The sequence below is a fragment of the Helicoverpa armigera genome, chromosome 9, assembly GCF_030705265.1.
Source record: "Helicoverpa armigera isolate CAAS_96S chromosome 9, ASM3070526v1, whole genome shotgun sequence".
Classification (NCBI taxonomy): domain Eukaryota; kingdom Metazoa; phylum Arthropoda; class Insecta; order Lepidoptera; family Noctuidae; genus Helicoverpa; species Helicoverpa armigera.
In genome coordinates, this window is record NC_087128.1 from 8992147 (window position 1) to 9004923 (window position 12777).

General features: G+C 36.4%; 1 protein-coding gene across 8 annotated transcripts in view; it reads right to left on the reverse strand.

The window, feature by feature from the left end:
- Positions 1–1164: 1164 nt before the first annotated feature.
- Positions 1165–12777, reverse strand: part of LOC110372597 (syntaxin-1A) — a 41629-nt gene continuing 30016 nt past the window's right edge. Inside the window, exons 6-9 of one of the 8 annotated variants that reach the window (XM_049839193.2) lie at positions 12551–12688; positions 11941–12051; positions 5968–6072; positions 4563–4703 (exon numbers count right to left, since the gene is read on the reverse strand). In XM_049839193.2, the coding sequence (XP_049695150.1) occupies positions 5995–6072; positions 11941–12051; positions 12551–12688 (327 nt within the window). In that variant the 3' untranslated portion in view covers positions 4563–4703; positions 5968–5994. The other 7 variants (XM_021329414.3, XM_021329415.3, XM_021329410.3 and 4 more) reach the window with 7 other exon arrangements.

Here is a 12777-nt window from a genome sequence, read left to right on the forward strand (position 1 = left end):
ACTTCGTCAGCTAAGCGGGCTCTAAACCAAGAGATCAACAAGCACGACCTACGGTGCTCCAATACTCTTGACATTGAAAGAGCAATTGAGCTGAATCGGGGGTCAAAGGTGTTCGTACAATCTCTTGGAAGAAGCCACTTGACGAAGCTGACCACAACAAGTGGAGAAGTCATTTCTTCGGTGCCGGCAGTCCTTTCGGAAGTGGAAAATTTCTATGGCCGATTATACGCATCGCATGCATCTCGACCTGATCCCGGAAATGAGGATTCTAGAGCTACTGGGGGAGCTCCAGAAGCTTTTTAACGCCGTCCTGTTTGAAGGGAGAACTCTAGAGGCGTGGAGTAGGAGTGTTGTCGTCCTGTTCTTCAAAAGGGAGACAAAACCCTGCTGAAGAACTATCGACTCATTTCCTCTAAGCCACGTATATAAGCTGTTCTCAAGAGTGATCACGAACCGACTTGCGCGAATACTCGACGAATTCCAACCACCGGAGCAGGCTGGGTTTCGAAGCGGATACGGCACCATATACCACATCCACACAGTGCGGCAGATTATACAGAAGACCGAAGAGTATAATCAGCCCCTGTGTCTAGCATTTGTGGACTATGAGAAGGCCTTTGACTCGATTGATATATGGTCTGTTCTGTCTGGAGTCCCTGCAGCGTTGCCAAGTAGATTGGCGGAAAAAGGCTCGGAGGATGATGATGACATCTTACGAGTACGTAGTTATTTATCTTATTTAATACAACTTCCTGCTACTTATTACAACAAACCACAATAATTAAAATTATAAAAAGATTGTAATACCGTAATCACGGTATTGGCTCGTCAATACCGGTATTGAAAAAAGACCAAAATATATCCGTGATCACGGTATTACGGGATCCCGTAATACCGGTATTGAAAGCCCTATGTGGAACCCAGTAATTAATAGGGTCTGTGATGAAAACGGACTTGGGGACAACAGAGATGTGAGCTGTACTTCCGGGTTTGGACATTGCTGTGCTTTACTTGACTATTAATTGACCAAGCCGATTGATAAGCTTGTCACCAAATTCTCAAAATTCCTAGAATCAGTAGGCAGGTACACAATACCTTTCCTCCAAGATCCTGATCCTTCGATATACATTCTTGGTTAAAGACTACTTTAAATAAAACATCATGTACAGCAGAAAACACCGTTTATTTTATAATTATGAGAGAATTTCAGATTGATAACCTACATACAGAATATAATATGACTATAAAACCAATCTAACTTGAATTTTACATTGTGTCCAGAATCTGACTGTTAATATTCGTAATACAAGATTTGTTAGTTGTAACATGTAACAACGAGTTTAGGTATTCAGTGTTCCTTTACAAGAAGATTACGAGACAATTTTGTCATATGGAATACAACTTTAATATAAATTCTGAAATACTTATATAGGTACAAGAAACATCCGTAAAACGGTACTAAACTATTTTAACATTTTTGTCTAAACTAAATTATGAAAAATAACATGATTTAAAATAAATAATAAACTCTAATACAATATTATAATAATGTTTCACATCATTCAACGCCAAGCAACATCAAAGAGTCAGAAAGAATAAAGCACAATTGTGGAAATTTGATAATTACGAACATTTAACTACAAATTGAAGTCTAGCGACTCTACTGATAAACAATATAACTTGTAGAATATAAGTTTGAGTGAGTGCCCCCCGTGTCGGAGGCGTGGCGTGACCGCGTCGTGTTCGTGAGGGCGCCTCTCTCTACCGGCAGCAGCAAATCATACTGGCGCTACGACAATAGCTGTTCCCTCGTGCAAGTGAACACTCTTACTGCTGCTCGCATCATTAAGCCGATCATGATTGTCATGTCTCATCAACATTGACTATGTAATGTCAGTGAAAATATGTACTTATCAATTAGTTTAGCCGAACCGATATTAAGTTACTAACTCGTTATCTACTTTGCTTGGCTAGGACTTGCCGGTAGACATTTGCTTCTCAAGGCACCCTATAATTTATTTGAATACCTACTGAATTTTCAGGAAGAATATTCACATGACACAGACGATATACAATTCTGTTATTAAACAAGTAACATTAGTAACTATTAAGGAAAAACGTTGAAGACTTGAGGCGATAGAAATTGTTTTTCAAAGTTGCATTCGTCATTGGGATCTTAAAATTACATTTCAAAATGTTCGTTGTTTCACAAATTCTTATCGTGCATTACTTTGACTCGTGAAGTGATTTATGTTAATATGGGTTTCCTATGAATTACATTCAAGATTGATCTATTGCTTAAATGTTGTTAATTTTCATTAACTCTGATAATAGTTACATAATTATACATTCAAGATCGAAGGATACAAGATTAATCAAACATCATTCATTTAAAACAACATAAAAAGTTTGAATAAGCTTAATAAACAGCACTGCAATCATTTTGGATTACGTTTAACACTTACTAGCTATCGTCTGTTATGTAATAAAACGCTATGAGAATTGACACATAAGTATATAAACTATACTAATTGTGTACGTACTTATACAAAATTAGCAATCCAATCAACAATATGCATACTATTGATTATGAAAATATCTATGCTTTACGATAATATTGAGTTTGTCAGATCGTACACGCGGACGCGGCGCGACGTGCGGCCGGCCCGTACTTGAACACGAGAACATCACTTATATGTACACTAGTAACAGAAGATACAATTGCAATATTACGATTGATATTATTAGAATAATAGAGATTATTAAAAGCTGACTAGAAGTTCGGTTATACCTACTCTAACGATTTATTTTATACAAATTAGGATAGGACGCGACGTGGTGGGAACGCCTCGCGCTCCGCGTCCCTTGTGCGAACTGTTCCCGGTGCGGACTGCGGCGCACTTGTCTACCATTAACGTTAGATTGGTGTCAGGTACGCGGCCTCGCTTCGAGACCTTAATATTATACTTATACTAGAGATACGATGAGATTAGATGCAACTAGCTGGTGTCAGCGCGATGTCGGGAAGACAAGCGACACAATTGACTGGCTAGTGGAGAAACGCGGCTGACCTCCGTGACTTTATTATGAAGCTACTCAGAGAAAAGGTATCACCTAATTTCTCTACTGTTACGAAGGCAACTAGATGAAATCCTACTCTTAAGGATAAAAATCTAATTATGCTATAAATGTTAAAATTAACATTGCTTCATGTTCTTAAATATTGAACTGCAGACAGGACAGCAGGCGCGCGCGAGCCTGCGCACTGGGCACTGGGGACCGAGCTCTGAGCTCCGGCACTGGGCACTGGGCACTGGGCAGAGCCCCGGGCACTGGGCACTGGGCAGGGCACACTCACACTCGCACACTGGGTGGGTTACTTAGTGCCGTTATCCACTCGCGCGCCTCTCCTCGACACGTCATAACAATATGCCATAATATTTTACGACTACATAATAATCCTTCGCGATAATCGTTTAATAATAACTTTATTTTCTTATAGGAAAATGCTAATACATGTTGGTGCTTAAATTTTCGAGTGACACTCTACAATTTATTATTACAAACCGAAAATACTGCTCAATAACTATTCTTATATTGCTGAAGACTGTACTTCAAATTTATTAAAAAAGTTACCCTAGCTAAAACGGCTACATTATGTTTAACTGTACAACGAAGAGCTTAAAGGTATCAAATTAAAATTATAATTCACTCAACTATAAATCTGATCGAAAAGCGCCAAAAATTTCAATGAGTCGTTTATACTATGTAATTATTTGAAAAGTTCAAAGTACTCTTACTGTTTATTAAAAGTTACATTCACAATAACAATTCATTATTATTATAAAGTTAACTAAACAACAACTGCATCTACTATCACACATTCGAAAGTTTTAAACAATTTTACAATTGTAATCGAACTTTATTATTGCTACGGCGACGGCGCCGGCGCGATATGCAGCGAGCGCGAGACGCGGCGCGAGCTAGTCTATGTGAGGTAGAACTAACGAACCGCCGCACTGCCGGGGCGCGGACACCATTCCTCTAACCTATCAACCAGGTTCAACTATTCACGATTAAACAGAAATCATTTACTGACACTTAACGTTTACATGAGAGAGGGTATCTGTCAAATCTTTGTATCACTTTACTTATACATACAAACTATATTCACACTATGTCGTCTAAACGACCATATTGTGAATATTATTTAAAAAATGCCCAATTTTCACTGGCTAAATATACTTTAAAATATAGATAGTAAGGATATTATAGTGGAAACCGAGATTATTAAGATTCTAAATACTGTTATGCGTGTAGATACTAGTTTATAATGTACGTATAACTAACATATGTATATTCATTGATTATTATTGCGCACTAAATAATTATTTAGTTTATTTCATAAATAAATATTTTGGTTTTTGTGTGATCGCTATAAAACCGATTTTAGAGCCAGCGGTAATGGAGTGGTTACGGCCAATAAATTGTAACTAACGACGATTATATCAAACATTTGTTCCTATGACGTATCTCAGATGATAAGTAATTGAATATAGTTTGAATCTTACAGACGAACTTCTAACAACAAATAAGAGGTGTTTATACGTGTTGATGATTCGCTCTGTTGCTGAATGTTGATTGTTGCCAGGCGGGATGCAGGCACCGATATATGCGCGACGATTTTTCTTTGCATGACGGTCCTGACAATTCAAAATGGTACGCTTAATTCAACATAAAGATTACACTACAAAATACAAATAAGTAAATTAAAATTACATAGATCTAAAAACAGCACGTAATAGGCCGGGAGCAACTATGAAAATATTGAAGACTTTTTTGTCAGCTCCTGGCTCCTCGCTGTAACTCCTGGTCTATCACGCCCTGTTTTTTACACTAAATACCTAAATTCTTGCTACATAAAGATTTTTACATAAAAATATGCGTGATTTTCTGTGTAAATGTAAGTAATGTATATAATGATATTTAATTTTGACCGAAAATATGTTACAAGATGGTAATTTTCCTGATTCGATATGAAGTATGTAACTGTTAAAGAATAATTTGTGGGCGAAATTTTGAACAATCGTCGCTTTGGAATAATGGCTATAAAAATTATGAATAAGATTTTTAAGTTAATATATATTTTTTTTATTTGGAAGGAATTAGGAAGAAGGAGGTGAAGATGTAACCAGTCCTTTAATAAATTGTCGCGATGTGTAGCGACAGTTGCCTCAATTTTGAAACGGACTGACATTAAGAAATACATATTTAATCATCCAATAAAATGTATGGGTTATGACACTGGAATGTTTTGCAATTATAATGATACTAAAATAAAATAAAATGAAGTGAATGAACCTATTGACAGAATAGAAAGAGAAACCTAAGTAGGAGTAAAAACATCGAAACGATACAAGGTGCAAAAATATAAAGAAGTGCTTGGATTATAAAATAGAATACAAATAGATAGAGTATTTACTTTTTTAAGTTAACAAATTAAGCGGTCAGGCAACTGAGAAAGGCAGGATATATTTTCTTTTTTATTTATATAAATATTTTTGGTCATGCATAAATTGGAAAAGTAGCGGTGTCATATTTTTATAAGTAGTGTAGTATTTTGTATCCTAATTGCAGTATTTTCTAAGGCGTCGTTATATCCTGGACTAGTAGCAAATACTTAACTTACAGCAATATCAATGCTCAATGTTCCGAGTAGCAAAATATAAATAATTAATATTCTATAGTATATGAGTACAATGGTTATCCTATAGCCAAATATTTATTATGCAACTGACTCATGCAAATTTAAAACCCCAATTCCATTAGATATACTTTGGTTTTGTTTCGAATATGAGATCGTTCTGATCGGCGTCTAAGTAATAAAGCATGGCTTTATCGAATGATAAATCTACTCAAGTCTCGTTCTAACTAGGGATGCGGTCTATAAAACCCATTGAAAGTTACGCATCAAACCTGCCCCCGTTCACCCGTTTAGAAGAATGTGTTATACACGTAGCCAGTCGCAATGAGGCCGAGCACGAGCAGACACAGCATTATCATTATCTTCTTCTGCACAGTGGACAAACACAACACACATTAGTGGGAGGCGGCGACGGCGAGCGGCCGCGGCAGCCGGCGCTGCCCCGCCCACTCGCCCGCTCGCGACTGTTACCTTTGAGCATTTGGCGATCGAAGTAAGTGTGGCCGCTCAAACCAAATAGCTGGACACGTAGCCCACGATGACGATGCCCAGTATGAGCAGGCACACTAGGATCATGATCTTCTTCTGTAGCGGCGAATGTCGAGTGTGGTGAGCATGCAACAGTACGCTTTACACGTGTCGACAGCGGCCGGCCGGGCCAGCCGACACAACGCTTAACATATCATTATTACCATGGCACGACAATATATACTGGAAATCATGTACTCATAGGCTTCTCCGATACAATACGGTGGGTGCGTCATTTGCCTTGCACATACACACAAATAAGGTGTAAAAATAAAATAAAAATATCGAAATAATAAATATAAATGTAATTTTTGAAATTATAAACATATTTACAACGTGAGTAGTTTTACGATTAAAGAATTAATAAACAACTTTGTAACACGCCTTTTCTGGGTTGGCGAAAAATTCTAGTACTAAAGATATTTTATAAGAAACAAAATATAACTTCTATTAAGGTCTCAACATAATTAAGTAATTAATCATCAATAATTATGAAAATGGCATTAAATTATATTTCACAGTCTTTTGATTAAATAAATAAGTGCGCAAGCTAAGTCGAAGTGAAGTATATCGGTGAACTTGAGCTAACGTTACATACTCAACTATACCAACATTACAATGTCATCACAGTAATCGTATTGTGCTAATCAGTATAACACACATAAGTGCTATCAAGTATTTAAGTATGCTATTTGATAATTTGTGAAAATATCATCGAAATGCTAGTATTAAATGCAATAAATGTACAAGTAAAATGATAATCAGGTGCCATATTCATTGTTTTAATTAACAGGACTTTCAAACCAAACCGAACATTTAAAAATCAAATAATAATTAACTAAAGGAAAATAATATTTGATTGTAACAATCCAATGAGAGCATTCTGCATCACAAACTGATCACAACAATGAACAGATCAACTAAATAAACAATTCAAAAGTATTAGAAACATATCGAGGAATATTCACAAACTGTTATTTAATAAGGCAGTGAAGCCTGCGAAAAATACTAGGATGTAAAAGTAAAGGAACTTATTCTAAGTAAAATACTGGTCACTATTTATCTTTCATATATATCGTTTATGGACTCAATAGACGTTGTTCTTGTACCATTATAAATTGTCAAAATCTTTGCGCATACAATTTTAATAACTGAGATATAAATATTAATTTGAAGATTATATTTGACTGCTAGCAAAGAGCTTCTAGTTATAATAAAGAGCAAGCAATATTATATTTCATCAACGGCATTAAATAAACTTTAATAAAGTAGTTAACAAACCGCGTAAAGCTATTAAATATATTATTTAGAAATATAAAAGGGCAGAATAATGGTCCAGTGAAACTTCCTGCCCTGTATAATGATTGTGATGTTTTGACTAAGTTTAAGAGATGAGTTGTATAATTATATACAGCCATTAACATTAAATATGTGTATATGATATAAGACAGCCTGGTAATACCAGTAAAGCTAGTATTAATATTAAATAACTTATAATTCTAAAGCACAATCTATCTTATTGCACTTTACACATATTGTCTTCGAACTTCTACCGTTACGGTAAAACAATTATTATTTAATCTGTTTGGTTATATTATTTTACAATGTTGCTTATTCTCAATAAAGGCTGTATTACAAAACATAATACATTTTAAGAAGCTTGCTATAGATGGCGCTGCATATGATTGGCCCAATAGATTTCCGTTTTTAGTTTGTTGCAAGTTAAAATTACAAACTTCTGGTTTTTGAGCATCATACAAATCCTGTTATGTCTACCAGATGCATAACAGGCAACTCCTTACATTTATAAGACAGCACGTGCCATCAGATTTTTAGAAGAACCAGTATTTTAAACTACTACTTACAACAATAATAATATCATAATACAGCCTTTTTGAAAAACTCAAAACACAATGCACTTGCTACATCCATGCATGTCCGTTGTGACATTTACAATAACAATGTTTGCTGTAATTAAATAATCAAGCAACAACATTCAGATATATCGGGTAAATGTAGCTACCGTCTACATTTAGTTCAACGGTATACAGACGAATATCAGTGTTGGATGTTTGTGGTCACAAACCAACTGAATTCATTCACATAGTCCTTAGGTGGCCGACGGTTGTGACGTCACTGGCCGGTTGTCTTCGCACGAAGGTTTAACTCAGCACAATCGCGAGCACTATTGCTAATATAATCAGCGTTACAGTCAGGCATATTATGATGAAGATTTTTTTCTGTAATGATAAAGGAAAAACAAAAAGAAAATAAATCGCTGCTATGAATATAATTGAGTATGATCGACAATATGCCAGTTATTTCTATAGTAAAATTTGATACATAAACAATATTAATTGATTGAAATAATAAAAGCTTGTCGATCATACTTTCTGATGAATATTGTTCCGATACAAGGTATTGTTTTAAATCATGCTAATATTTGATTAAAACTACATAGGTGACGATAATCACTAATGTGTAATAACTTTATGTCATTATTAAGCAAGCTATAATATTTTTGAATTGCTCGATGATTTTCAGACTATATTCTATATTTTTATAAAGCCCACAAATGCGGCCCATACCTCAACTAGGTAATCAGAAAAAACAAAAAGTATTTAACATTAGTAAAAGTATGGGCCGAATTGCTACCGACACCAGCACCTAAAGCATAATGAAAACTATACACAATGATCACCAACACCTAAAAGGCCGAATACAAGGCTTCTAAATTTAAAAACCATGGAGTTTTTTTTTAATGTTGCCAGTATGCGACTTTTTCACAACACCAGCCAGACCATAACCACAAAATACATAGGTACAGAAGTCAATCTACATATAAAGCGCGTTCGAGTCACGCAGACATAGGTGTCTATGTGTGCGTGTTCACAGACGCGCTGTCTCAAAACAACTCAAAACAGTGCGAGCGGGGCTGCCGTTTTCTTGAGATACGCGCGTCACACACAAGGTAGATAAATGTGCACGCGTTTTGATACCTACCTGACTGTAATTTGACTGTAATATTTTTAATTTTAATAACAAAAGAAAAAGTAATAATGGAGTAACAAAAAAAGTCGTATTATATGTAATTGTTCAGTGGACGGTTGTTTTAATACAACAATAAACAGTGAACTGTCGTTTTTTAGCCTGCCGTATTACCTATAGTATGGACCTACTTATTTTCTCATATTTCGATGGTTCTTTTAATAAACGCAGTAGGTAGGTACAGTTAGGTGGGTAGGTAAGCGCCCTGGCGGCCTCTGGCCCAATGCCGTAATAAGTTTTGCTAGTGTCGGCCCAGGCGAACCGCCCAACCTACCCTCAAAGATTATTACTAAGTAGTAGGAGTTGATAATTCATGGCGAGAGTATGTTGTAAGGTAGACGAAATAAAACTCGCAAATCAAGGTTTCTGTAGGTAGAAGCAAGCTTAGATCAGGGACTGTACCAACCCATTACATACAAAAATATTTTTTTCGCAAGTAAAGAGTAATAAGTAAGTACCTATAAGTATATGTATGAATAACAAAATTATAAATTGCGGTTTCTGAAAAAGTTCGGTATCTCGTTCAAACGAATTTCCGTTGAAAGTGTTTATTAACCTCATGTATGCCACATTAAATATTTTATTATTATTGGTTTATATTTCATTTTTCCTGTTTTATTCTCAACAATAAATCAAATAATTAGATACGAGTACCACTACCACGTTAGTTTTATGCGCATAAAAAGTTGACGACCCTAGCGCGACCGCCGAGTTTAGGCATGAAAAGTGAAGTACATACATGAGATTGACTTCTGTACCTATGTATTTTGTGCCATAACAGTAAGCTGCGAGCTAGATTTATGCAATGCAAGCCTCCTTCGTTCCATTATATAACGTTTCATGCGGCCTAAATGCATGTTAATGGAATGCATGTTTTTACACAACAAAACGTACACGACATTTTATGATTTCATGTCAACAGGTTGTAAAACACTTTCTAGGCAGTGTAATGATAGATTTGCCTTCATTTTTTTGCTTTTTATGATTTAATGTGAAAAAGGCAGGCAGAGTGCAGTTTTTTGAACGAAGAAAACTATTAAACAAAACATACTGAAAATTTTCAGCACATTTTGTCAATACAATTATTTATTTTGAAATTAGTCACAATTAAAGCTTTATGTTTGTATTTAAAATCTAAATATGTAGTTCTATATTTAACTGTGCAGTGACTTTTGCAAATATTTCTCAGTGCTGTTATGACTGACATGCTTGTTCAGATATACAAATATGTACAATACATTTTCCACAAGAAGCATAGGAAAAAATAACTGCAAGAAATGTTTGACAGTTTTGTAAGTGTGTCAAAAGTTCAGTTTAACAATTGCTGAAGATTTCAAGTTTTGCAATTTTGGATTTTTGGTTCCTGTTCATTTGCCCCTTTGTCTGAATCATATAATTTCCTCCCTATAATCGAGTTGACTTGATTGCAATATATTCCATGCTCAAGACATGCTCTTAATATTTTATTGAAGATCATCATCATCGTCATCTCTCATCATCATGCAGCGTGCTTTTACAAAAGATGCAACTTTGATAGCATCCTGTTTCGTGCGTTATCTATGCTAATTTTGACTGAAGATGGAAATGAAAATAAATGATAAAAGAAGATACTGTGGTTGATAGTCGATCCAACGTTAATGTGTCGAAGAATGTTTATTTGAGAAGGTCCTCTGTTAAGTTGCGCCTCGGCCCAGGGATAGATCGTAGTTAAGTAAGAGGCGGCGGTATAATGTGATGCGTTACCTTCCGCGCCTTGGCGGCGTACTCGCCGGCCTTCCTGAGCTCGACGCGGCCGTAGTCGACGTAGTCGGTGGCTTGCGTCACATGGTACTCGATGCGATCTATCAGCTCGCCCTGCAGCGCTAAGGGGACGGCGCGGGAGGGGAGGGACGCGACACGAGCCGCTTACACCGACAGACGATTGGTTCATACGATTTTATAAGTCCCCAAAGACAATATCGTGTTACAGCACCCGATCGAATCGGAACTGCAGTGAAACGTTAATAGATAGTCAGAGAGTATTATTATTATTAATTATATATTAAACCCGTTTAGTAGCCACAGTAAAAAAACCTATGGAGGAAGTTAAAATTAAATGTTTTAAACTATAAGCGAAACAGACACATGTGTTACAATGTATATGAAATTCAGTGTTAACCTAGTTATAAGACGACATGTTATACAGTAAGTTTATGAAAATAATTATTTTACGATACACCAAACATTTGTTACATAATAACGTGTTTAAGATATTAGTAATGTAGTAATGCATGTTTACAGTTATTATATAACAATGACCACCATATACAAAAGGCAAATTACGCACACACCAATGAGTTAGATATAAGTGATACACAGAGTCAAGTACAAGGTTAGATTAGAAGCCCATTTCAACCGTATTTTAGTTGAGCCGTATGATCACAACAGTCAAAGCATAAGTGTAAGACACATGAATGGAAGGAATGAAAACAAACAACACAAGTGTGAACCAATCACCGTATCATCATAAACAAAATGCAGGGTTCAACGAATCAAATCATCCACAATGAAACAAAACGGGGTAACGTAGGATAAGGGATGAAGGTGGGACGGACGGACAAGGAAAAACAAAACAAAACAAAATTAGTTGAGAATGAATCGTCATTGAAATGATCACTCACCCGTCGAGCTTTGCTCTGATATTTTAGGGCCTTCTTAGTGTCTTGTGTGGCAGTTTGGACATAGTCCACAGCGTGTTCTACATGATACTCAATGCGGTCGATCATCTCTCCCTGTATCCATACGAACAAGTTTAGTTTTCTACTGGAAATACTACGGTTCTACTCGCTACGTGTTCGTCATTTGTTCAGTGTTGCGTGAGTTGCAACAATCACGTTAGATTAGTATTTCTGAAGATGTCTCAAGCACCTGTATATTTTAGTACTACAACCGCATTTAAATCCCTCGAAGGATTCAACAGTCTGATGACCCTCACAAAATATACCGCGGCTCTATCAACTGGAACCATAGAGTTGAGCAAAATGAGTAATGATAGGTGTTATCATGTGACCTGGCTCTCGACGAGCATCGCCATGTCCATGAACATGTCGTGCAGTTCACGGATGAAGGTTTGAAGTTCTGAAGATGTCTCAAGGAACCTGTGTGTAGTCTTGTCATACTAAAACCGCATTTAAATCCTTCGAAGGATTCAACAGTCTGATGCCATTCACCGAATACATCGCGGCAAAAAGTTTGTGCTACAATGAGTAAGGATAGGTGTTATCATGTGACCTGGCTCTCGACGAGCATCGCCATGTCCATGAACATGTCATGCAGCTCGCGGATGGAGGTCTCCAACTTGATGATGTCGGCGTGCCGCGCCTCGATGTCGGCCAGCGTCTGCTTCGCCTGCTGGGTCTCCATTATTATCTGGAACATTCCGGATAGTATGCTTTAAATAAGGTTCGATTTTTTTTTTCAAGTTTCTATGTCGGGGAGCGCATATGTCATGCGTTAAG